Here is a 27,175-nt window from a genome sequence, read left to right on the forward strand (position 1 = left end):
TGTATCTACTCAAACTGTTGATGAACGGCATTGGTTAATGCTAATGCAAAACAGGAAATTCTCAATGTTAAATGGCACTGTTCCAGGGGATGTTCCTCATCGAGCCACCTGGCATAACGAGGGTAGTCACTCCACCTTGGATTATATATATGTAAATGATCAGCTTCTCTCGAACATTATTTCTTTAGAAATTAGACAAACGAAAATGAGTGATCATAGTCAATTAGTGGTTACTTGCAGATGGCCGACATTGATTCCCAGAAATTATAATTCAAACCTCACCAATCTTTATGTTAATTCTGCGGGAAATCGGATGAAATCGTCCAAAAATAAGTTATTTTGTCTGAAAAGAAAGCTGTACGATGCATATAATCATCCGACCGGGGAGGTCTACCCTTGGTATACAGATACAATGCTGTTGCTTTCATCGGGTCCCTCACAAGGCCAGGGTCACCGTGTAAAGCACCTCCATGCTTTTGACGGTGATGTAAGAGATAAGAGGCGTGAAATGAGAAGGCAAGTGAAAATTTTGCTAAAAGGTCCAACAGAACTTCTTGCTATTAACCACAAACAAATTAAACGATTAAAAGTTTGTTATAAAAGATGGTTACTCAATCGTCGTACGCTTCAATATCAGCGTGACGGCGAAGCAATGCTAAGGCAAATTCTCTTGAAATCTTCAGGAGGCATATGGGCTCTCCTGAACTCTGCATGTCATCATCAGCAAATCACACTTCAAATTAATTCTATTTCTGAAAGCGACTGGGAAGTGTATTTCTCCAGTATCTACAAATCCCCTCTGCCTGCTATTGGTTTGGAGTGGAATAAAATCGATTACAATCATGAATTGCAATTTAATCAAGAAGATGTGTTGCATTGTATAGCCAAGTTGAGTACGTCTAGAGCCGCAGGGCCGGATGGCCTACACAATGCACAAATCAAACAAGACAAAGAAATATGGTCTGAAATATTACATCTCATATTTAAAGAGATCATGAGATCTGGTAAATTGCCTCCATCGTGGCAAACATCCGTGATCATCCCTATATTTAAAAAAGGAGATCGAACAAACCCTACATCTTACAGACCGATTACTTTATTAGATTGTCCAGGAAAAATCTTTGCTCGTCTTGTTCTGAATGAATTTAATAAATGGCTCTGAATCATCATGACCCACATCAAACTGGCTTTGTTCCTGGCCTAGGTACTGTCATTAACTTAACGGTTCTACATGCCATTATATTACGCGGTAAAGAGATGAAAAAACCAGCCTATGCCGCTTTCGTTGACTTTATATCTGCATTCGATCTTGTCCCAAGAGAATTGCTTTTTAAGAAACTGTTAGATCTAAAATGCCCTTGGAACATATTAAAATGGATTGTTGAGTTTCACTCCAATACATCCATACAAATTAGGCTAAACAATCTTGGCTTACTGTCTGCTCCAATAAAAACGGCTCGTGGCTTGAAGCAGGGGTGCCTTCTGGCATCTGCCTTATTTAACTTTTTCATCTGGGACATTGGAACTGGCTTTACTAATGTTATTACTGATCCGGTGAAACTTCAAGGCTCAAAAATTAATTACCTTCTCTATGCGGATGACATGGTCCTCATTTCTCAAACACCAATTGGCTTGCGTAACATGTTAAACATACTAGATATTTACGCGAGCAAAAATTCTATTACCATCAATTTGACGAAGACTCAAGTCATCCAATTTGGAGGAAAAAAAAAAAAGAGCCAAAAAGATAAACAATGGTATCTGCAGAAAGTTCCGTTGAAGGTTGTACACTCTTACATATATCTGGGTATTTGCGTCAATGATGACATCTAAGACAAACCATATGAGGAACAACTACAGATAAAACAAAAAACAGCTCTGTCTCAGATGTCCTTGATTCGCAAAAAATATTGTAAATTTTCAATCAATCCTTTAATGGTTTATTATAAACAAAAGTATATACCCACTATATTGTATGGATCGGAGACTAAGAAATGCCAGTCCTATTCCTATTGGTTAAAATTTGAAAGCACCTATTGGAAAAAAAGCCTTGGTGTTGCCCATGTCTGAATCCATGTGTATTATTAGGCATGAGCTGGGTTTGATTAGGCATGAGCTGGGTTTGCTCTCAATGTATGCCATATATAAGTGGAAAATGTGTCAGCTACTCAGAAAATGTATGATGAAAGAGAACAGGAACGGTCTACTTTTTAGGCTGTCTAATTACTTGTCATACTCAAATGACAAATTTCCAAGGAGCTGGCATACGTTTGCTTATAAAATTATGAATGCTGCAAACATTACTAACGAACTTCTAATTGAGAACCCTGACAAAGCAAAAACTAAACTTTGGAACAATGATTGGATTAAAACAAGAATGGCTTGCTTGACACTGCAAAAATTTACAAAAGAACCATATAATTATAAATGTCGTGGACAAATTGAAAAATATCTGATTCAATATCCGAGTCCGTATCAGTGCTCGGATTTCTTGAGATTTAGGCTAAATATTTGGCCAACAAAAGAAATTATGGCAAAATGGGGTAAAACCCCAAAAGAAAGCATTCAATGTCGTTTTTGCATGACCTGTAATGAGACTTTGAAACACCTAATAGTGGAATGTCGAGCCTTATTGTCTGTACGAATATTTTACTTCAAACATTTGACAGTAATTATGTATTAGATATGGAAGAGCTATGGATGAGACTATTTGTGGGAGGTTCTAAATCTATAAGATATGCAACTGTGAAATATCTTAATCATGTGATGCCGAAGCCAACTAGTAAACTTGGGATAGATGAAAATCTTTATATTCCATCAAAAATGAATTAGCGTTTTCTTTCATTTAAATACAATGACTATATTATGATATGCTCACAACGCCTCAAATGTGAAATAAGGAAGAATCTAAATGTGAATAATCTAAATGATGTGATTCTGAAAATATTTGACTTTTTCCTTCTAAACTAAGTTATTTATTTTATCAATTTTCAATGTACTTGTTGAAAGGTCAGATTAATCTCTGAACCAAAACAATAAAAAAAAAAAAAAAAAAAAAAATTATGAAGGATTGGTATCTGGGGGTCGAGTTTATTAAGACGGGCCAGTGAGCCGACGATCAGCAGTTCCGTCTTGTCATTGTTTAAGCAGAGGCTATGGGTGGCCATCCATGCTTGGATTTCAAGGTAGATTTCATTCAGTTTTGCAACATCTTCATCATAGTTTCCTGTGAGTGCCATGAGGACCTGGGTATCGTCAGCATAGTTTGTGTATGTAACTCCCAGGTCGTCAAGGCGGTCAAAGAGGAGCTTGGTAAAGACATTGTAAAGTGTCAGGGAGATGCAGGAACCATGGAGGACTCCACATTGGATGGGGACAGGGTCAGCTGCAGCGCCGCCTGACTGGGCGAAGATCCTGGTTGTTCTGTCCGAAAGGAAAGATTGGATCCAATTGGTGGCAACCTTGGATAATGCAGGAGCCAGAGAAAGATGTTGGGTAAGTATTTGGTGGTCGACTTAATCGAAGGCACCAGACAGATCTAACAGGAGCAAGATGGCAAAGTTGCCCGTTGTCTTTGGCTTCATTCATTTTGATTTTTAGGTCCAGGAGGGCTATTTGTCCTATGCCTGGGTCTAAAGCCGGATTGTCGCAGACCAAGAAGGTTATGGTCTTCCAAATGTTGTATTTGGAGGTATGCTACTCTGTCTATTATTTTTAGTAGAAAGGGGATGGCCTATAGTTCGTAGATATATTTGGGTCGAGGTGTTTTTTTTATTTTTATTTTTTTTTAGTAGTGGTAGGTAGGCCTCTTTGAGGTTGTCAGGGACTGCCGAGTTTTTAAAAGATGAGTTCATCAGTGTGGTGAAAAAGGGGCAAGATCATTGGCTCCATCTTTGGCTCCATCCTTGATAACTGAAGCCGGGCATAAATAACCTAGACAATTGGAAGGTTTTAAGCTGGCAATTATGTTGATTACTTCGTTCTCTGTGACTGGTGAGAAGTCGAAGAGGGGGCAATTCGGCTGGGCGGCGTGGTGTCCATCATTCACGTAGTCTTTAGCAGCAATATTGGCTTTTTTGGAGGCTATCTTGGTTTGCAGAAGGGCTGTTTTATTTGAGAGTGCTTGTTGGATGTTGTGTCCTTGCTGCAGTCATCGGAAGGTGGTACAGGCGATTCCAATTCTCTTAGGATGGAGAATAGCTCTTTCGTGCCAGATTTGGAGTGGTGGATTCTAGTGTTGAAAATCTCTTTTTTTGAGTTAAGTTATATCCGCTTTGTATGTGGCTGCTGTCAGAGAGAATTTTTCTTTAGTAGAGATGGACGGGGCTTTCCTCCAGCTAGATTCAGCTGTTATCTTGGTTGCATAGTGCTTTTAATTCTGCCGAGAACCATTTGTTCACATGGCCAATTGGTTTGATCTGGTTTGATCTTTCTTAGTTTTAGAGGTGCTATCTGATTTAGGGCTAGTTCCAGTGTGTGACTGTAAAGTTTGTCTAAGGTCGTGGGATTGGGAGTAGGTGTAGTAAGGGCAGCTGAAGTGATAGGATGTAGTAGTGGTATACCATTCTCAATGGTTATATTAGGTTTATTCCTGGCTAGAGCTTGCTGAGAGGCAGTGGGTGAGTCGCTTTTTTGTGGAGTATTAGGTATAGAGAAAGTGATAAGAAGATGGTCTGACCAGGCGCACTGTGCGATGTTGGACAAGGAGATGTCAAAGTTGACGTCGGCTAGCCAATCTAGAATCCTGCCTTTGGCATGTGTAGGTTTGTTGATGCTTTGCATCAATCCTGATTGTGTGATGGTGCCATTGATCACAGAGGCATTTTTGTCATCGGGATGCTGGAGGCCAAGGTTAAAGTCTCCCAATAGTATAATTTGGGAGCCTGGTTTTGTATTAGCTGTCAAGAGGTGAGAGAGGTCTTCCTCGAAGGATTTAATAGCTCCTGGAGGTCTGTAGATGAGGTAAAATGGTATAGTATTGTAGCTGGAGAGTGGGAGTTTAAAGGATAGGAGTTTGGCTGATATGTCTAGTTTGGTGACTTCTCAGATTTTCAAGTTAGATTTTGCAATAACAGCGACCCCTCCACCTGTCCCGGTTGTTCCATCAGCTCTAATAATAGAGTAGTTCTCTGGGATTGCAATAGCGAGAGATGGTCTGGCAGCTGCATGTAGCCAGGCTTCCGTTACTGAAAGGAAGTCCAGGTTATTGGAGGTTAGCCCATCTGCTATGTCGAGAGGTTGGGCTACTAATGATCGTATATTGATAAGTGCACCTTTAACTGTGGTAGTGGCAGGAGACACTGAATCGCAAGTCATTGTGCTGAGAATTGAGACCACTGGGATCTGAGAGCCCACTGAAGGGATCTCATTCTCAGATGGGCTTCTAGCACCAGAATAATGCAGGATTGTTAGCTAAGAATTGGTGCAGTCACACTGAGACCACGCAAGACTTATCTGCTTGGTATTAGGTAACTGACCTTTTGGTATAGTTCTGTACTACACAAGTTGGTAGTGTGACTGAGCAGCCAGGCCCTGATCCGCCTCATCCATTCCCTAGGCATCAGGTGCTATTCTTATGCCGACGACACCCAGATCCTGATACGGTTAGATATCGATTGGACTGAGGTAGCGGCGTGCCTCCATCAATGCCCGACTGCTGTTGGTGAGTGGATGAGTCGCAATTGGTTGAAATTGAGTGGGGACAAGACGGAGGCGATGGTGGTAGGGGCCCCTTCTTTCTGGTCCCCGTCCCTTGGTGCTCTCCCTGTTCCTGTGACCAAGGTGAAGATTCTGGGAGAAGCCCGGAGCTTCTCGGTCGATACGAAAAAGGAAGTTAGCATAGCAGCAAGGCTTCACCGGTACTGCGAGGTCCAGGAGGTTGCAGCAGGCTTCTCTTCACAAGTTCTGATTCGGGTGTTTCTTGCAGTGCCTCCTGTCCCCAAAACCCTCGCTGTTTAAGCAAGTTTCCCATTCGTTCACAGCCTAGGCTGTCAATCACACAGCAGGGTGGCTGGCCTTCCAGGACAGCCAGCCGGCCAATCGGGACTGGTTTCATTCAGACATTCCTAGAAACAAAGGACAGGCGAGTTTCGGGAACCTCCCTCACTTCCTGCCCTTCCAGACACACTGGAGCCAGGGGCGGGCTAAAGGGGTGAAGCCTGCCAAAGGCAGAACACACAAAGGGCTCAAACCTGTGAACGCACCGAGTAAAATCCAAGAAAAACCTCACAAACAGAAAATGGCAAAAAAAGAAAGGCCATTGAGACAGAAAAGCTGTACTGCAGCTGAGGGTTCAGCCTGCGGTTAAAAAAAAAAAAGCACACTCCTATACGGGAGTCAGGTCAAGCCCCACCCTCCTTTATAAGAGTACACATAGTAGTATCCCCAAAAGTGGCAAAGATTCCACCAATTGCAAAATCATATTGCGCGATATCCCTCTTGAATACAGACGCAAAGGTGTATACCCTGGCCACCTGCATGGAGGAAATTCTGCCCAGTCTGATTCACCCGGAGTAAGTGGGCTTTATAAAGGAAGACAGGGAGCAGACACCATGCGCAAAACCCTACATATTATGGAGCACTCGAGGTTGGAAATCATGTTTTGTTAAGTCTAGACTCAGAGAAAGCCTTTGATTGGGTAGAATGGGAGTTCCTCTGGGCCACATTGGAGAGCTATGGATTTGGGGAGCGGTTCATGACAGGGATTCGAGCGATATACAATGCCCCCACAGCAAGCGTGGTAGTAAACGGGAAAACTTCTAGGGAATTTAATCTCTGATGGGGAACTAGACAGGGCTGCCTGCTCTCACCCCTCCTGTACACCCGCTCCATAGAACCGCTGGGGAACATGGTCAGGAAGGATCCCGCCATTGAGCTATCAAGGTGGGGGACCGCGAATATAAGTAGGGAATGTTCGCCAACGATATGCTCCTCTACATGACCAAACCTACCGCCTCCATACCGAGAGTCCTCCACACTATAAGGGAATGCGGCTGATGGGCTGGCTTGAAGGTCAACATGGAGCAATCTACAATCTTCCCACACAACAGCCAGAGGTAAACCGCAGTGGAGGACTTACCCAACCTAGGAATCCCAATCACCCCATAGATGCTTAAATACCTGGGAATAAATATCACAAGAGACACTAGGGACCTGTATGAGGCAAACTCCTCCCCCCCTGCTCTTGTCAGACCTAAGCGCCGAACTGGACAGGTGGCCGAAATTGACGATCTCCTGGTTGGGTCGCCTCAATGCAATTAAAATGGCAATCCTCCCCAGAGTACTCTATCTGTACCAGATGCTGCCAATAGACATCCCAGGGGAACACTTTACTGAAGGGTAAAACAGCAGATTCCTATGGCAACAAAGTGACGACGACGACGACTGCCAGGGGGCGGGTGGGCGATGGGGGGGGGGGGGGAGAGAGGGGTGCGGTGGTTTATTGGGGACTGGCCTTCCAGACTGTTACACATACTACTGCACAGCTCAGTTCAGAGCTCCTGTGCCACATCTCAGAGGAGACAAAGACAAGCAGTGGGTGGAAATAGAAAACGACCTACTGAAACCAGTGACACTAGGGTGAATGGCTCTGGGAGCCACAATCAGCATTCCAAAATAAGGCCGTAACACACAGGTTCCTAGGCCCGCTCCTTAAATTGTAGTGGAACAAAGGCAAGATGAAGGGACACACAACATGACCTTCTCCCATGGGCCACATTTGGGCCCCCAGATTAGAAATGAGATTCAGGACTTGCAGCGCTTCCAAGAATGGTATGAAGCTGGCCTGGAGAGAGAGGGTCAAATGATAGGCAATTCATGCATCTCCCGCCAAGAATTAGAAGGGCTGAAAATCAAAGCCATACCATTCCTGCAACTAAAGGGGGGTTCTAATGTACCCAATATGGAGGGAAAAGCTGCAAAGAGACCTGTACCCACAAGAAAGGATATTGAGCGAGTCCACATCGACAAGGGGCCTCATTTCTCAGATATGAAAACTACCTTGTCCACCTGACCAACCCCACACATGTTAAACTCTCATGACTAACATGTATGATGTACTATGGTGTATGATGTATTATGATGTATGATACTCCCTATCGCTTAATACAGGTTCTGGCCTACTGTAACCCAAGGCACTACCTGTAACTAAGTTCCCTTACAAGTAACAGCGCCACAATGGCCATGGGCTGCCTGCGCGCTATATAAATGTAATAAATAAATAAATACAAAGCCCTTTTGAACAAAGACATACACAAACGAAGCCCTCGGGGAAAGGATTTGGGTAACCCAATTCACAAAGACCTTTGGAAACGCCTCTGCAAGAACATCCATAAAACCTCCATCTCTTGTCAATACAAACTTCTTGGACTGAAACTTCTCCACATGTGGCAATGACCCCTAAGCGCCTCTCCAAGATGTTCCGAGGGTCGAGCCCGCTCTGTTGGAGAGGATGTGGCAAGCAAGGGGTTACATAGTATAAATTGACTCATGCAGAGTTAGTTATTTGTTTCTGTAATAGTTCAAGCTCAATCATTTGCTGAGGGGAAGAGGGTAATGCTGTTGGTGATACTTTCACATGTGTGACTTATTAACCACTGGTAGTAAAAAGTAAACCACTGCCACCAGCCATTTAAAGTAGTGATGGTAACAGAAAATGTTACATGAGAATTACTAGGTAACCCCCCCGCCCCCAGCCCTGCCCCAGCACTCCATATAAGATGGTGTGTGCTGGACCTACAAAGTAAAAAATGTTATTAAGATCAATTTCACATTACTATTCTTGGGAACAGTAGTAGTTCACCCAAGAAAAGATAGTTAAACATTAAGAGAAATCCAAAGGACTTCTATACATGCACTATACAAAAAGCAGATGCCTATGGAGTTTGTCAGACTCCAAAAACAATGAAAACAAAAAATCCTAATCAGGGGAAAAACACAGGAGAGTGAGAAAAAGGTCCCACTCACTCAGGAGTTAAAATGAAAAAGTCTTAAGTCCAGCAAAATACCTGGCAGTATCTAATGTGGGAGGAAAGTTCTCCCTAACAAGGATGCCATGAGGCCAAACAACGTTAGGAAGACTTAGGCCGGAAGATGTTGAGCACTCTGGAATTTTTTGACCATCTGCCAGAGATGATGAGCCCTCAACTCGGGTGGCAAAGATTTTCCAGGACTGCTCCAATAAATTGAAGCTTCTGTGAAGATGTCAAGAGGGACATCCTGAAGTTCAGGGAGAAGCCCAGCTCGTGGAGGAAGCGGCAGGTGCGACAGAGAACTCAGACTGCTCTGGAGAACAAGCCCTGATCAACAAGTCGTCCAGGTAGGGGTAGCTGTGAATCCCCCTCCCTCCTTGGACTTGCTGCCACCACTGCCATAACTTTGGTGAAGACCCTCGGGGATGAGGTGAGCCAGAATGGCAGACCCCGAAACTGAGATAACCGCCAACTGTGAGGATTGGCACATGAAAGTAAGCATCCTGAAATCCCAATGACACCAACCAATCCTGGAGTCGAAAGGCCTGAAGGATCTGCAATAGAGTTACCATCTTGAACTTGTCCATACTGAGGAACTTGTTCAAGAATCTCAAGTCCAAGATGAGTCGCACTCCTCAGTCTTTCTTGGGAATTAGAAGTAGGGAGAGCATACCAACCCTGGTTTCTCTCTGCTGCAGGTACCAGCTCTATTGCACCTTTCTCCAAAAGGATGAGAATCTCCTGTCGGAAGAGCGGATCTGGAATCAAGGCAGATCTTGCTTTTTGGGGGCAACCGGGAGGTTTCTTTAGGCATTGGAGACATAACCGTCTGCTACGGTTTGCAGCACCCAATGCATCCAAAGTCATACTTTGCCACCTCTGGAGATGAGAGTCTGCCTCAGACTTGTGAGGGAGTCATTGCTGCTTCACCTGCAGCTGAGGTTTCCTCCACGGGGAGTTCAATCTCCTCTTCCTACAAGAGGCGCTCTCAGTTGACCCTTTTGTGAGAACTGTCCTCTTATTCTAGAGATTGAGGAATAGAAACAAAAAGGACGTCCTCTCCATCCTTGACCTGAAGGTTGAGGGCGCCAGATTGCCGCCTCTAATGATTTGGCTGCAGCCCTAGAAGCTTGCAGCTTCGCCAAGCTGTTGTCAGCCTTTCTGCCAAAAAGAAACGTACCATCGAGGGGACGTCTTGCAGACGTGTTTGGAAATCCGCTGAAAATCCTGACTCTCTCAGACATGATATCTGTTTTAAAACAGTACTGACAGCCATGGATCGACTTATAGAATCCACTGTATCCAGGCTGTACTGCAAGGATTGCCTAATGGCATATTTCCCATCTTGGACTAGGCTTAAAAACCAGTCCCATTCCTCACCCTCCAGTATAGGCTCTGCTGCTAGTAAATGCTCTGCTGCTAGGGTAGCTAGACCCCAAAGGGTGCAAGTGTATTTTGCCAAGGCACTTGTGGCATTTGCCAATTTCAGTGCCATGCTTCCAGCATGAAATACTCTCTTTCCCAAAGGTTTGACCCTTCCACCTTCTTGGTCTGCAGGAGTTGGAAGGCTAAGCTGCGGACTTCGATGAAACAGTTGACGCTTCAACAATAAGACTCTGGTGTGGGATGCCTGTTCAGAAGCAGCGGGTCCACAGAAGCCGTTCTGAACCTCTTTGTTAAGAGTTTGTTTAGAGGGGGAAGGGGATCCGGCTTCAGACACATTTTCCATAACGTTTACCCTTAAGGCAGCATAGAAAGGAAGCACAACCTCCTTGACTGGATCACTGTCCAAGATCTCCGTAAGGTCATCAGTCTCAAGCGTAGCTGCTGTTCTAGACCACCCCAGATATTTAGCCACTTTACAAATAACAGATCGGTATGAAGGATCAGCATATCCAGCCACCTCAGGGTTACCAAAATCAGTCTCTGGAGACCTTTCCCAGCTGCTGGTTTCCGAGTTTCCACCAGATTCTGCATCTTGGATTCTGGAGAAATAAGCTCTCTGGAACATTTGGTGTTCCAAACTGAAAGAGGATTGATCCACCTCATCTGCTTATAAGATGGACCCCATTTGCCTGAAGAAATCAGGTTGAGGCATGGGTTTGAACAACTTAGTCGGTTCTGGAATTGGTTTAATAGTCTTCAAAAGCACGGAATGATCTGATGGTGTCGAAGGATTCGACGACTGCTTCAAAGCGGTCGGTGAATGTGCCGACGGTTTAACGTCCTTCGATGACTTCACATGGATGACATGCCTCTAGGGTTCAGGAGATAAACTCGACCCCTTGGACACCTTCAAAGAAGGCTTCGATACCGGAGATTAAGGCCTTGAGCGGCTAGCAGGCTCTCTTATCTGTTGATGAAGACTCCTTCGACTTGCATCGAGAAGCCTCTCTCCTCAGGCTCCAAGACGCGCAAGAAGGAGACACACAAGACTTGTCAGACGCCGAGGGGTGGCTATGTTTCCCTGATCTCCTTGAGAGGGACAATCCAAGGAGCTTGCCTTTGAAAACGTTTTTTAAGCAGAGCTTTTCCCATCCTGCAGGAGTCAAAGTTTTCTTTGGGAACAAAACTTTTTTGGGAGAGGAAGACGATGACCTGTGACGCCCTTTTTTACTCTTCTTGTGAGAAGAGGACATCTAGCTTTGTGAACAGGACCTCGATCGTCTCTGATGTTTCGAAGACCAGGAGTCGACGCTGCAAAACGCTCGACATTATGAAAAAGAAAAATAATCCAAAGCAAGCTGAAAGCAGACTTGAATATCAAAGATAAGGAATAATTGGGAGGACAATCCATTTGAAACAAGGATACTTAAAAATGGCGGAAAAGGAACCCAACCTTATAACAGAATGGGGGCCCTTCTGTGCATTACTGAGGCTGACTTAACTGCCCACGAGTAATAAAGTCCCCAAGGTAAAACCATTGCCACTAGCCATTCAAGTAAACTTGCAATTTTAACATAAATGTTACCAGGCAAGTAGGAAATGGGATATATTGTATCCCCCCCAGCACTTCACATAAGGTAGTGTGTGCTGGCTCACTATATAAAATGTAAAGGGGATGAAAATCCATAGTAGCCCCTTGCGAACAGTAGTTCACTAAGTACATTAAAGAGAAATTAACAGGGAAGCCCAAAGGCGCAACCCAGCCGAAGCCCAAAAGTTATAGGAAACTAATTCCAATCATACACAAGACATAAAAGGTCACCAATAAAAAAATGTTTAAAAAGACTAGGTGAGAGGGAATGAAAGATTCCCCTTCACCTAGTGAAAATAATCACCAAGTCCAAGCAAAATGTTCTGGGGTTGACACAGGTCAAGAAGAATTATCACAAATATAAAAACTTACAATAGCAGTTTCCAGATGTCTTTGCTAAAACAAAGTCGAAGAAGAAAGGAGTCAGCCACAGAAAGAGGAATAGCAAGGAAAGCGAAGTAGTGCAGTTGCAGGAATGTAAACAGCACAGGCATCTGGAGCAACCAAGTTGTGATAGATTGACCTAGAGCACTTGTCTAATGTCCTGCGATGAAGAAGCTCTGGTTGGGCAGGCAGAGTCTTAGGAAATCTGGCATCAAAGGGGCAATAGCTTCTCGGTCAGGCAATGCAAGTACAGAGAGAAGACTGGGCTTTCAGGAGGAGCTGTGATCCAGTTGTGTCAACGATCAGGGCAAAGGAGTGCCACTGTGAATTACTGCTGGTCTTGGACAGGCAGAGTTTTGATTATTCAGCATTTCAGAGGATGTTCTACAGCACTTGGATCCTTCCTACAGCAGCAGGCCTTCCAGAGTGCAGGTACAGTGCTCAAGCTGTTGACATGGCGAGTGGGCTAGGTCATCTTATTTAATACTGCTTGGCAGGTGGCGAGTGAACAAAGCACCCAATCACACATCACTCAAACAGGGGTGGTCACCCCTCCATGTACAAAGAAAAGGCTCCCGCACAAAAAGGAGCATTCACAAAGTTTCATATGCCAGTCAGTACTTCCATTGTCCATTGGGCAGACTAGTCACCAGTCCTGGAAACCACAAGGTAAAAATATATTCACTGTGTGGAACCATTTCACTCATGAGAAAAAGTCACTAGCATCCTAGCCAGATAACAGAGTACGCTCTCTTTGAGGCCAACGTCACATGGACGTGCAGAGAACCACACAAAGAGCCACACTCAAGCTTTGGCTTACAGACTGGCTGCGGTACAAATCCCTTTAAAGCCATCAAAAAGTCAGGGGTCTACTACATACGCTAAGGACTAGGATTTCTACCCAGCACTGTCCTAGCAAAGGTTTGCTGTTCTAATGCTTGGGCGAGTCTCAGAAACCATGAGCAACAATTTGCCATGGAGAACAGAGGCAGCTGCAGTCAACCTGCACGAGTGCCCTGCCGGAGTAGTGAAATTAAGTTTGGGGAATCTGGCTCCCAAAGCTGCCAGATCATGGGACCTTAATGTTTTGTATTAGGTCCCCTCTTCTGTAGGCGGTCCCGTTTCAGATAAAGGTGTTTTAACCTATAGAGAAAATAAAAGTGTCAAAAGGATCCGAAATAGGGAAATAACCCCAGTCTCTGAAAGACACTGTAGATATTGGTACCAAGCCGATTACCAAATTTTGATTACCCTAGTCTAATAACTTAAAACTTGCTTTGAAGTGGACTTGAGCTTGCAGTACTGGGCACTTCTCACAAATACTGGGTTAAAGTTACCCAGGATGGACACACAAGCTTGGTGTGGGCCATCCAAAAGGGAAATGCCTGCCACAACCAATACATTTATTTATCCCAAAAATAAAAACACGCGTGTGGCAGAGTGAGGAGAGCGAGATGTATATTGTGGAAGAAGAGTCTCTGGACACCACTGCATAAGAGAGTGCAATCTTTTTCAAGGTTTTGGGCCTGTGCAGTAAATTCCATATCAATTGTGAACAATTGTGATTAGGAAGCCACAGTAATTCAATCTAAATAGAAAACTAAAAATTAAATTAAAACAAAGGATTATATTGAGACAACTAGGCTTACAAGAGGCACCGTGCTAGAAAAATACTACAGTGAAACATTTATTATAGGCGCACCCAGATGTGTTTGATTAACAAAAAGGAGTGGGTGAGACGAGTGGGTGAGACAAGGTTAAGTGGGGTGAAGCACAGTACATTTGGATATTTCCACACATGCAACTCTAGACTGGAACTTTTAGATGGTTCCTAAACAGGGATTTGAGACGCATGGGGGCAGAGAAGGCACCAGTTGATTCTCTATACTAAATGTGATAGCTTTAAATCACAAAACCCGGCTTTTCCTGGTCTTTCTCCAATCACCCTCTGCACTTTAACACAGGCTTAGGAATGCGCGTAGGTTATAGTCAATATCATGTGTGCTAGGCAACTGTGGGTGTGCCTGTGATATGTAGGGGTGAATGTTAAACAACCGCATACTCCAAACTACAGGGTCATGCAATCTGTACTCACATGGTCGCCTTGGCATGATCTGCAGTTTCTTCACCCTTTTGTCCTTAAACAGCTCAATGCCGTAAACACAGTCAAACCCATCATAAATCACCAGGTACAGAGCAGGGTTGACTTCCATCTGGTCGAGAACCAAACCTTTCCATTGGCTTATGGTGCCATTGTTTTCTTGCCATCCATGTTGGACCCGCTCACCGATGAGGCCAGACAATTGCAGGCCCCCCATAATCTCTTCCGAGTCCTCAACACTGCGCTTTCTGCAAGGACAAGAAAAGACATTTCACAAAGGGTGCACATTAGGTCTAGTGCAACATAGAGTCGTCATCACAGTAATTACCAGTGTTACCAACAAAAAGCCCCACCATCGCCACTCCTCCGCCCAAAAGAGGGATGGCGAGGGTCCAGAGAATAAACATGGCCTACTAAAAACAATTATAGTGGGTTCACAAATGTACCCATCTAATGCAGCAATGAATATAAAAAAAAGGAAGATGAAAATGCCAAACCAAGCGGTAAATAAGCCAAAACTAAATCCATTTTAGTTAAAATCAACTCCAACTTGGTTAGGTCGTTTAATCCTGAATCACCACATGGTATTAACTTGAATTGGGTAGATTTATGTACTTCAAAACTATAACACATTAGTATGTTATGTGTGATCATTGCCACTGTACTGGTCAAAGTGCACATACCAAAACAAAATCACAGACCTGCTCATTCTTCAAAGTCCTATAAACTGTCTCATTAATGAGATAACATTCCAAGTCTTTCAAAAAAGCAACACTTGTCAAGTTAGCCTCTTCACAAAAGGTCACATTTATCTATCAGCATTTTATGGTGTAATGAATCATGTGGACATCCTGGATCAGGATCTTGGTTTCGAGTGACAAGCCACCCGTCCATGGACCTTATCACATTCTTTTCTGCAATGGATTCCAAATTTCAGCCGAGAAATATGTTTTGAGGCTTCTTGAAAGTACCGCAGAACCTACTCACTCCTCTCCGCCCCCAAAAATATTGTGCATATTACAGGAATGCTTTCCTATGTACCAATGGTAAGGAACATTTTATTTTTGTAGAAATGTTAAGCCTCCTCTTGGTGTTCATTTCTGCTACATGTTACAAACTAAGAGACTGACGTAGAGTGGATGGCATAGCAGGAGGAGAACAGGACAAACTAGGTGAAAAATGTTAGTTTGCTTACGGTTAACTTTCAGGGTACTTGGTTTAAAACGGACAGGTTAATGAGAGAGAAGGCAACGGGGGGGTGGCGAGGTGGGGGATGTCAGGGAGGGAGAGGAGAGGGGGGGTGGAATGGGCGGAAGAGATAAGCTCATGGTTTTTGCCATACACGTAACCAGCAAGTCATAGAACTCGTTCATCAAAGGCATGGGGCTCCGAGAATGTACCTGTTCAAAACATGCTCCTACTAGCTGGTCAACAGAATGCCCCTCCCCCATAAAATATATTTCACACTGAGTTTTAGATACACTAACCTAACATCACAGAACATCGAAACAATGCAGTGTTGTATAGTATCCGTTATGTAATTAAGCATTATGTAACCATTTTTAGTAAACATTTTGTTGGGAGTACCATCAGCGAACTTCGAACAAGGATTAGATAGCACCCAAGCACCATAACCAATCAAACTACAAGATTTCTGCTGTCTCAACATTGAAATTAAATGATAATGTATTTATATTGTGCTTAGACACACACACGTGTTTCAGAGCACGACCAGGCAGAGGGAGGGGAACAGGGGAGAGAAAATAAAAAACGATCTTACTAGGCCCAGTGACATTAAGAACGTGCAAGTGCATGGGAAAGTGCATGGAAGGGGGGGGAGATGTGGAAAGTGCGGAACAGAGGGGAGAACAGTATTTTAGTAAGTAAAATAAATAAAAGTGATAAACAGTGGTAGTGCAGCCAGCAAGTGGCAAGTGCTAGGTTAGTCAGATAGGGTATATCTGATGAGTGCAGAAGAAAAGTGGGTGGGGGACTGTATGGATACAGACACCAGTGCAAGTGGTGGCCCAGAGGCAGTGCAGGAGGGTGGAAGGGTGAGCAGGTACCTGGGCCTGAAGGACAGAGGGTGGGCAGGTGCATGGTGCCGAGAGAGAGAACAGATCAGCAGGGGAGAAGAGTGGGAAAAGGCAGAGCCAAAGAGGAAGGTCTTGAGGACCTTCCCGGAACCGGAAATGGTTCTCAAGTTTCAAGGTGGCAAGGAGGCTATTCCAAATGGAGGCAACAGCCGAAGACAGATCTACCCCAGGTACATTTCTTTGAAAAACGACTGACCCTGAAGGAGTTAGAAGTAGAGGAGCGAAGGGCTCGAGAGGGGAGGTATTTACGGAGGAATAGTTGAAGGTATTGGTCTGAACACATCAAGACGCTGACCAGAAAGATAGAAGATGCCTCGCAGTGGACCATATCCAATCATCCATCAGAGGAGGAGGAGACCAAGAAAAAAACCCTGAGAAGAACGTTTGCATGACTAATCTGCAAACTAAGAAGCACAACCCTGGTTCTCAACACAGACAATGAATATGAAGTGTTGGGACAATATTGATCTACTTACCTGTAACCAAACCCATCAGGCACACAGAATTAGCCTGAGAATACGCCTACATTGTACCAGGCATAATCAATTGGCCAAATCGGACTAACTCGTACCACCAGTAGCAAGCATGCATTTGCAATGCAACTTATTCTAAACACTTAATTCCTCACCTTGGCACAATAGGCTAATCACCCACAGCATGTGCACTGGCCACCATCACTAAACACATGTATTCCAGAAAACGGCCACCTCAAACACCTTCAAAAGGGCCCATACAACCCATCAAGGAAAAATGCATTAATCAGCTCCACTATCCATCACCCTCCTGCACCTCGCAACCACCAAGCCCAGGCAACCAGTGCAACACCTACATATATTGTGTTATTGTGATGCTGGAAATGCATCGGAGGGACAGGGCCTCCGTATCCTTTACTGCTTTTTATCATGTGTTCTGTCGTGTTTTCCGTTCAGGAGGCCATGTGGGACTCCAGGTGGTGCAGATCTCCCCTTTGGTTTGGTGTACAGACCCATGGGATACCCTTATGGCACCCATGGGTGGGGGTACAACCCTGTGCCACTAGTGTATGTTTTTGGGCACCTGTGTGTGGCCCACAGATTAGGGTACAGGCTGGTGCAGCTCCGTGCGGAATTTGACCGGTGCTCCGAGTATCCTCCATTTTGGGATGCCCAGTCATTGGAATCAGTTGATTCCTGATGGAAACAAGATGGCCCCTGTGGCCTCTTGCCCTCCATCGCCTGTTACCTTGGGTTTCCCGAAGTCCTGGGAACCACCGGCTTGGTCCCTTTCCCCTGACAGGGTGTTGGGTGGAAGTTCCACATATTGTAGTGTGGGGGGATGGGGGGGAAGAGAGCCGACCAGACTAGCTGGAGCCTTCCCAACACCCGTATGTTGGTGGTACGCCTAGGGTGGGACCTGGGTGAATGGAGTGTGTGACGAATACGCATTCTGTGTTGTGGATGTCTAGTATCTGGTGTTTGACACAATGACTGAGACAGCCCTGCCCCGAAACTGGTATAAATGCAGTGTGTAGTGTTGAATGGCGTGGTACTTGCCCGAATCCACATTCTGTGTTGCAAGTGTCTGGAAGGAGAAGAATGGCCTGAATGCACAGTGCGCTTGATTGGCTGACTGACTGCCTGCCTGAATGCCCATCTGAGTGATTGGTTGCCCGAGTGTGATCCAGCAGAATGAATGGGAGAACCGTATATCTGGAGGCCTCTCACTGATAGAATTCGTTCAGAAACTGGAGTTGAAACTGAAATTGAAACTGTAGCTTAACTTTGAATCCATGCTGGAAGAGAAGTAGTGCTGCTGCTCTACTTCATCGATCTGAAAGCTGCTGCGTCTCCAAGGACTGACCCAGAGAGGACCTGGTTAGGCGCCTTCTTCCCGAGCTAAGAGGGACCATCGTGCACTGCTAACCTTCGCCGAAGTGCCCTGGAAGTCATCATACGAAAGACTGTCAGCCGGAGACGGGGACCGTCGTCGAGAAACGAAGAGAAGCACCGGACAGCCGTCCACCAGGGTTTGCAGGTTTGCTATAACCGCTGGAGGCCAGTCGAAGTTTGTTGCCCAGAAGCGGGTACTGCTTGACGCTGTGCCGTCAATGACTGGAGCCGCAACGCTCCTTTTGCCTAAGACATTTTGATTCACGGACGCACTCGAATGCCCCGCCGATGGCCTTATGTCACCGGAGAAGGCCAGGCTTTCGACGTGCCGAGGAGCATCTGCTGGTGGGTTTCCCGCCACCCAAAGACTGTAGAGACGCCGGACAACTCGACGCCCTTGCTGGGCCACAGTTCTTCATAAATTTTTTGCGTGCGGTCCTGAACTATCGACATCAAGGTGCTTCGCACGCATCCTTGCAGGACGTCTTCGACCCGTCGTCGACGAGCATGGTCAGGACAGAAGCTGCTGCCTCCACGCCGTGGTTCGCCCTTTCTTCGAGGGAGCTCGACGATCCATGGCTCCTGCCTGAAAGGGAGCCGCTCAAGAAAGATCCGCCGACGACCCGTCGACAAAACCTACGATTCCAGGTACATTGGGGTTGTAGAACACTTTAGAAGGAAATAAGACTCATTGAACTATATATGGACTGGGCTTATAGTATATCTTTATTTTACAGGTTGCCCACGTGGGGGGGGGGGGAGGGGGATCTCCACACAGAACTGTCTATGGTAGGGGCCAGTATTCTGCCAATTGTTCTAACCAACTGCTTTCCTCCTATGTCTATTGTTGGTTACCTTTATTAATTGATTTGTGTGACATTTGACCAGAGTACAGTTAATGCACTTTAATGAAATCTGATAATAATTGTGGTACCACTTAGAACTGTATAGATTTGCCATTGCAGATTAACTGAGCACAAAGTGAGTTATTGTGATATTGTATATAACCTTGTATGTATTGTATGAACCTTAATTATATAAAAACTGTGCTTTAACTAATGCAGTGTGCGGACATTCCTTTGTGGGTGCTTGGGGACGACACTGTACTTAAGAATCAGCCCGCATCACTTCCTGAGAAGCTAGGCCTTGATTGCTCGTCCATTGCTACCAATAATAGAGAATCTTGGCTGGGGTCCTCTGTGCCTCTTCCTCTACCATATAGAGAGCAGGAGTACAGACACCCCCCTCCAGTCTTTACAGTTATAACTTACCATACTGCACCAAGTAACAACCCCACCACTATCACAAGCAGAGGAATTGGGTACAAACCCCTATGGATAGCAATTGCATAGCAGCATGTATGCATATCAATCGTTGGACGCATCAAGAATACCTTTAAGTAAATACTCCCCTTCTAGACTCCTCTGTTCCTCTGGCATCAACTCCATGCGTGTGAAGTGGTTTGCTAAACAGAGAGCTGGTGGTCGATCACTTTCCTCAGCGGGCTCCCTCCTTTGGAACAGCCTCCCACTCCCTTTGCGTCTGGAGCAGGACTTCCTTAAGTTCCGGAAAAGCTGCAAGACTTTTCTCTTTACCCCCTTCCATCTCCTCCTCTCTTCCCTGCTAATCATACAGTAGCGTGGCTGATGTGCAGTGCCCTTTTTGGGCCCTGACCCTCCCACATCTCTCATCCCAGCCAATGTCTATTTACTGCACTTACTTGGCTCACCCTTCCCAAAGGAGGTTGCACTTATGTTCTTCTCTTCATAAGCACTTCACCACGAACACTTCTACATTAACACCCCAGCAACTATCCCTTACCCCTTCTTCCCCCTGCACTTGCACATTCTGAGCACTCATAAAGCATAGTAGGTTCATGTCCCCTCCCTGTTAGCCTCACTATTTGTTTGTACTATTAATTCAATTACTTATCTTTGTTGTAATTCATTGTCTACCTCCCCTTGTTCCCACACCGTCGCCCTGTGGGCGCTTTGAAACAAGTTTGCTAATTGTATAAGCGCCTAACAAATGACCAATAAATACATTAAATAAATTGACCTTCGGGGCTCACTCATGCGTGACGCTGCTCCACTGGAACCAGAAATAAAGAAAGTGGATTGTATGTTGGGAGGTCACAACGATATCTCATCGGGCACAGCCAATGGTCTTACTCGACCATTGTGCAACACAAAGCATGTATGTGCACCACGTGCAATGTTTGCAACTCGGCTTTTCCAACTTTAAATTACTGATTCTTTAAAACTTTTTCATATGCAAAAAAACATAAGATAAGCCTCAGGAGTTGTGCAATTTTCTTGGTCAAATCTCCAATTTCTAGGCAAGGACCAATTCTTTGGCACGTCTCGGGCAAAGAAAAATACAAAATGAGACCGCATTTGCAACTAGCCACGACTGCCGAGTACATACCTTACATAGGTACATTTACCGGCCGCAGTACTTAAGGCTACCCCCTCGGATTCTCCAACACCACACTGGCGTCCCAAGGCATTTCATGCGAGAGCAGTTCCACAGGTAAGAGCAGAGCTTGGGTGCGAAATCTGCCAGACCGGGTTTATCCCGGGTTGGCAGGGAGCAGCTACAGGGAATCCAGTCTTCCTAGCCCTGGACGTAGTGCAGGCGTTTCACATGGTGGGGTGGGAGCTCTTTTATGCAGTCCTGGGAAAATGAGGGTCCTCAGTGAATGGGAGGTTTGCTGAACTGTTTAGGTTGCAGAGGGGGACAAGACAAGGCTGTGTGCCTTCTTTGTTGTTTGCTCAGTCTCTGGAAGGTCTAGCAGAAAGGATAAGGGCTTTGCCTAAGGTTGAGGGTGTATGGGTACGAGACAAGAATTTAAACTGGGGATGTAGAAGGCCATGGACTAAATTTGTAATGTTTGATTTCATGATGGAATGAATTTGTTTATGTTGTAACCTGCGCCTTGATGCCTCCGGGTTTAGTGCGCTTAATGAAGGTATAAAATAAATGCAGCCGATATTCCCTGTAGATCAGTTCCGGCGGCTTTTGAGATCATGGAGGATTATGGGTCTCTTTCGGGTTTTAGGGTTAACAAACCATTTGACAGGGACTTGGATAGTGATGGTGCCCTCTTGCAGCCCTTGGCTCTGGAGATTCGTCTTGAGAGCCGTTAGGGAGAATTCTCAAAGATGTGCTAAATTCCCTTCTACCTTAGAGGCCCCAGCTCTTTTTGCTAGACTATAACTTTTTTCCTGGAGAGAGTGAGACCTTTTTGCAACTCCCTCATGTATTTTCCATTGATTTGAACACGGTTTATTTTGGTTTTGGAGTCTGACAAACTCCATAGGCATCATCTTTTTACATTGCGTCACATGCAGTGGCACAGGCAAGTCTTCCAGATTTCCCCACGGTTTAAATACTGTGTCATGATTAAACTACTGTTTCCAAGAGCATTGAAGTGAAACTTACATTTGTAACTTTCTAGACCTAGCACACACACACTATCTTACAATACTGTGCTGGAGGGGGTGCTTTGTATCCCCTTGGTCTAGTTTCTAATGTAACATTTTCTTGTTGGAAGGTCCTGCTTGAGATTTACTCTGCGCGCCAAACCAAGTTTGGTCCCTTTGTTAGTTTGGTCTTTGGCGGGATTCACCAGTAAAGCCAATGTCTGGCAGGGCAGGAAGTGAGGGAGGTGCCCGAAACTCCCTGTGCTTAATCCCCTTGGTTACAGGAATTCACCCAAAGGTGATCGTTTGGCTGGCTGTCCTTGAAGGACAGCCACCCTGCTGTGTGATTGACAGCTAGGCTGGAATTAATGGGAGAAACCTGCATAAAGGTGAAGCTTTTTGGCTTGGAAGGCAGAGTCAACCACTGGACGAAGGAATCCGAAAAAGAACTTGGAGACGCCTGCTGCAACTCCTGAACCGTTAGTTTGCCCGGTGAAGCCCAGCTGCTGTGCTGAAGCTCCGAATTCGTTTTGACTAGAGAAGCCCTGCAAGGACGACTTCTCCCCTTGGGTTGGTGGGACCAATCAACCTCAAAGTGAACTCGCTTGGACATCCTCTCGGAGCTGGCTGTACTTCCACTGCTGCTGCTGGAACCGAAGTGCCATGGAGAGGAACACCAAACCGAGAGCATTGCTTTTAAGTCGGACACGTGTTTCAGGAAGATCCCCCGGTCTCCCTTGAAGCAGGGCTGACCAAGCCTGAACCACAACAGAGTGCTGGACTCAAGATGCATGGAAAGTCCAGAGTGGTATCAGTGAGACAGCTGTGGTGCCATTTGCTATAGACACAAGGAGCTGAAATGAATTGAAGTTTGCCCATTGCTGCCGCCGACCTTCCCATTGCAGTGCAGGAGTCCCCGTAAGTCCTCCCTCTTGTTCCCACGACTGAGGCCCAGGAACACCAGGATCTGCAGAGCTGTACAGGAACAGAAGCCAGCTGGAACCATTTCTTCCAACCAAAGGTACTGTAAAGTTTAAGAGGACTTCTCTCTTCTGGTGTAGCCTTACTTGTTCTCAGTCGAGACTTGTCTTGGTTAACCTTGCAGAGTTGCTTCCAGCTTTGCCCCTCACAAGCCTGCAGAGTTATTAGACCATCTGAAGCCCTTTCCTGGCCACAGCAAACGTACATCCTGCTGACTTGCAGTAGCTGTGGACAGGTCAGGGCTTCACAAGGTTGAACACTTCTGTCGGTTGGTCACAGCTCTCTGAAACTAGAAAGAGGGGAATAAAAAATACCACAACAACTGGACAGATTTGAACCAAACTATGGAATGCATATCCCGCACTTCCAGAGGTTGGCAAACACAAGTCAGCCAAAAAAAGGAATTGGTTTAAGCTGTGTGCCAGTCTTTCCTTCTGAAAATGCAAAAAGTAAAACCTCCCCAGCCCCCAATAAACTAGTTTTTTGTCAACTACTTTATGCCAAGGCGGACAACAAACTAGGACCCTGAAAAATAAGAAAGTCCAACTACTGATCTCTTAGCCAACAAGTACTCCACACAATAGGCAGACAATGTGCCAAAACCAGTTAAGCCTCTCACCAGGCATTATAGACTTACATTTCATGGGTAGGCTGGCCAATAAAGTCGGCTAAGAACATGCCACAATTCCAGTAAAAAGGCTTTAGATATACCTTTCCTCCAATGCTTAAGGTGACAAAAAAGGATTTTTAAAAAAAAATGTATGGTACTTAATCATCCTCGCAAGAGCAAAAGGTGAAGTCGGCCCTGCTGCAGAACTGAAAGCATGCAAAGACGTGAAGTGAGCACTTTACTTCGAAGATAACCATCCAGACAGCTCAGCTAATCAAAACTGCCTCAGAATCAGAGCTAGCATCAACCACTCTTTACTCTAAGCCCAACTGACCCATTTTAGTAAGCATTACCCTCATGCCCAGATACTTTACAGCACTAAAACATTTTATAAGCGCCATTCTGTGTTTTTCAAATGTTTCCAGGCCTAACCCATTAGCACTGTGCCCCACGGGAGGGTTGTTGCATACGTATGGCATCTGGGAATGCCACAAGGGCCACAATGCTCTTGAACAACGATTGCGAGTATTTTTTTTTAAGTTGAAGCAAGCGTAATGGCATGCCATACTGAAAGGTGTAAGAAAATCATTACAAGCATTGGATTATGGGTGCAAATTGTATGGACACTGCAAGTCAATTCTTGAGAGGACATCAATTCTTGTACCCGTGGAAAAGCATAACGTTTGACCCATTTAAAGACAAATACACACAAAGACCAATTTTTGGTGAGAATCAAATACCTTGCAATACTCTAGTGACTTTTAGTACCGCTTACTGAAACAGTCTGGAGAGTGGCTCTTAACTCCCTTCTAGCAGACAAATGAAAATGAAGCACTATGCTTAATCCAAGTGGTCCCTCTTAGAAAGCCTTGCATCATCACATGTTGTGATTCTTCTTACAGCGCAGCCAAGACTTGCTCAACAAAACAAAGATCCAGCTTTATTTCAAGTTGATTCTCTAGACGCCAACCGATAAACATCTTTGCCATTCTTGGTGACATACATCTGAGTTTTCTGCCATTGAATTCTGTTTCAGTAATGAAATAACCCTTTAAAAACGATCCCTTCCTTGTAGTCACCAAGGTTGCTAGAAACAGCTCTTCTATACCATGGAGCCTTCTATAATTATTTGTAGAAGCAATGGCGATGGTTGCTCCTGAATATTCCAAACATAGGGTTTCAGCCATCTTGAAATGGCAGTAAAGTGATGTATTCTTCCATCGATTCGCGAGCACCAGTTGACAGTCCTCCAGCAGCAGTTCCTACTTCGGTGTACTTTGAAAGATTATTCAAAGTTCGGTCTCTTGCAGGTTTCAGAGAAATTACCCCATTTCTTGCAGTTGGGGAACTTTTAGCCAGTAGCTGTGTATAAACGACTGGCTGCATTTTACTTTCGGTCTTGCTAATCATCTAGTCGAGGTTCAATTTGCCTTTCCAAGCTACTCCAAACTTGGATCAATGTTTAAGACTCATGGAAACGTATACGGTCTGCTCCAGAGTTGGTTTGCATAATGAGGAAGAGACGTGTTTACTTGTTTTTTGCAAATAAATTGTATAACATTGGGGCTGGGACTGGGATCATCTGCGTCACAGTCGTGCTGTGGTATATCAGTCAAAGTGCCTGAGTGAGAGGATTGCCCATTAGCTTTAAAAAGAAACTGTTCCCACCCTAGCTGTCAAATCAAACATGCACAGTGGTCGATGTATAAACAAAACAAGGTTGCTCTAGTGACACTAAATGTACATCCAAAGGTGTAGGGATCTGTGTAGAACTGGAACTGTGCCAAGATAGAGCCAGATTAGCGGCTGACCAAATAACTCATGGCTTGAGGCTAGGCTACAACCTGGTCAAATATGCACATCTTATTGCAACAAGAGTGCACACAACACACTGGTTCACCCGGCATTGCGTTTACTACCTCCCTTTAACCTGTAGCTGTCCCTTTGCATCTGTAGTACAGGGACAGGTCATGGACCATCCTGATCAACTGTGGCATAAAATGCCTCAATCTTGCATAATAATCCCTTGTCAAATGTTTCAGAACTCTGCAGTAAACTGCACTATGCTGACATTGCTGGACTGGGGTACAGATTTCAACAACATCATCACTGACTCCCCAACGCTGCAGCTTGCTAGCTTCCTTGTTGCCACGAAAACACTAGGCACATATAAATCCAATAAAGGTGTATTTATAAATAAAAGGAAGCTGGCAAGACACAGCTGCACACACTGTTCCTGCACAGAAATTCTCTTGAACACAACCAGTCATGCGTTCCATCCTCATTAACATGCTACTACTGCATGCATTTCAAAAAGTGTGCAGTCAGAGCAAAACAATGAGGGGGGTAGGATGCTTCAAATGCAGTTGGTTCCAACTTCAGAAAATGTTGGTAGGGCAACCTTGCTGGCACAGGGATCCCCTCCATGCTCTCCACCAAAGGAATGGGGAGGTAGGAGCGGGAGCAGTGCTGAATTAGCAGCAAATAGGCCAAAAACATGATAGCATTTAATGGCAAAATGCACATTTTTTATTTGTGCTGTACCTGCCAGCAGGATAATATTGCAGTTGCGATGTGGCGTGGTTGGCTTTGGCAGTTGATAGACATGGTGCATGCCCAGCTCCATTGTAAAATCAGCTCATGTCAGCCTGTGTGGAACTAGAGTGTGAGCTGTTGGTGGCTGGTTAGAAGGGAGGGAGACGGTAGGGACCAGGTCATTAGACATATTGTAGGGCTCCAGTTGCGTGCCCAGATATAGAATAATCTTACAGAGCATTGCTTGTCAAAACATTAAAACCTAGGATAAAGGTATAACCGCTGGGGAAAGAAAAAATTCTTTGGCTCTAAAATAATGCGACCTCCGATGTGTCTGGAAGCAAAAGGCGTATCCATAGTATCCTGGACAAGGCATGCAACAATAACATACTACCTCCAACCCCAACCAACAACTGCAGCACCAAAACAATCCATGTTAACATAATGAAGGCACAACATGCCTCTACACTAAACACTGCACCAACCCACCACAGATACACCATAACAGCTCTCTGCCCTCTTCTTAAACACCACTGCCATACACCAGACAACTGGAGCGCAGATTAACAACTGTGAAAGGCAATTAGCAAATATGTAAAACAGACACCATACAGAGCCCTACCTTTTCAGATCTCCACACTAGCATGCTCAGATCTCCAATTCTATATTAGCCCCTTACCGCCACACCTTTGATTTTATCACCTCTACAACCAGACAGAGCCTTTCCTCCACCCCAAAGGGAGTGCACTAGACCTCCCGCCATAGGGGTGTGGTAGGAATAGAGACAAGCAGATACCCGTCACTACACAAAGAGATTAGACAATCGCAACATGCACAATAACTACGAGACAGTATGCATAGATGTCTCCGCCAGATACATTTCAATAACATGCACCCATGTTCATGAAAAATGAATCAATACAAGCACTCAGTGAACGCTTCACGCTCTCCTGCAAAGTTAATTTCTTTTAATTAGAAGACAAAACCCAAAAATAATTATCACTGATTATACATCATAACACACTCAAATGTCTGGCATATATCGCTACTTAGAATGAATCTAATCAAAAAAGCTTCTTAAAGGCAATGCGAATTAGCAATGCCTCTTGCGTATTAGTGACACCTTGTCTCTTCAAATACCTCCTGGCTTGCTCAATGTGTTATTAAAAAAAGTAAAACCTCTCATCTACCCACACCTTCCTCTTTGACAGAGCTGAAAGTTGAGCTGA

General features: G+C 44.9%; 1 protein-coding gene across 1 annotated transcript in view; it reads right to left on the reverse strand.

Annotated features, from left to right (window-relative positions):
* The window catches only part of LOC138569989 (spindlin-W-like), a 125,407-nt gene that overhangs the window by 77,694 nt on the left and 20,538 nt on the right, over positions 1 to 27,175 (reverse strand). The window contains exon 3 of the mRNA XM_069648494.1: positions 14,426 to 14,679. Coding sequence (XP_069504595.1) covers positions 14,426 to 14,679 — 254 coding nt within the window. The remainder of the gene's footprint in view (positions 1 to 14,425; positions 14,680 to 27,175) is intronic.

Source organism: Ambystoma mexicanum, chromosome 1p (assembly GCF_040938575.1).
Source record: "Ambystoma mexicanum isolate Mex_15411 chromosome 1p, UKY_AmexF1_1, whole genome shotgun sequence".
NCBI lineage: Eukaryota > Metazoa > Chordata > Amphibia > Caudata > Ambystomatidae > Ambystoma > Ambystoma mexicanum.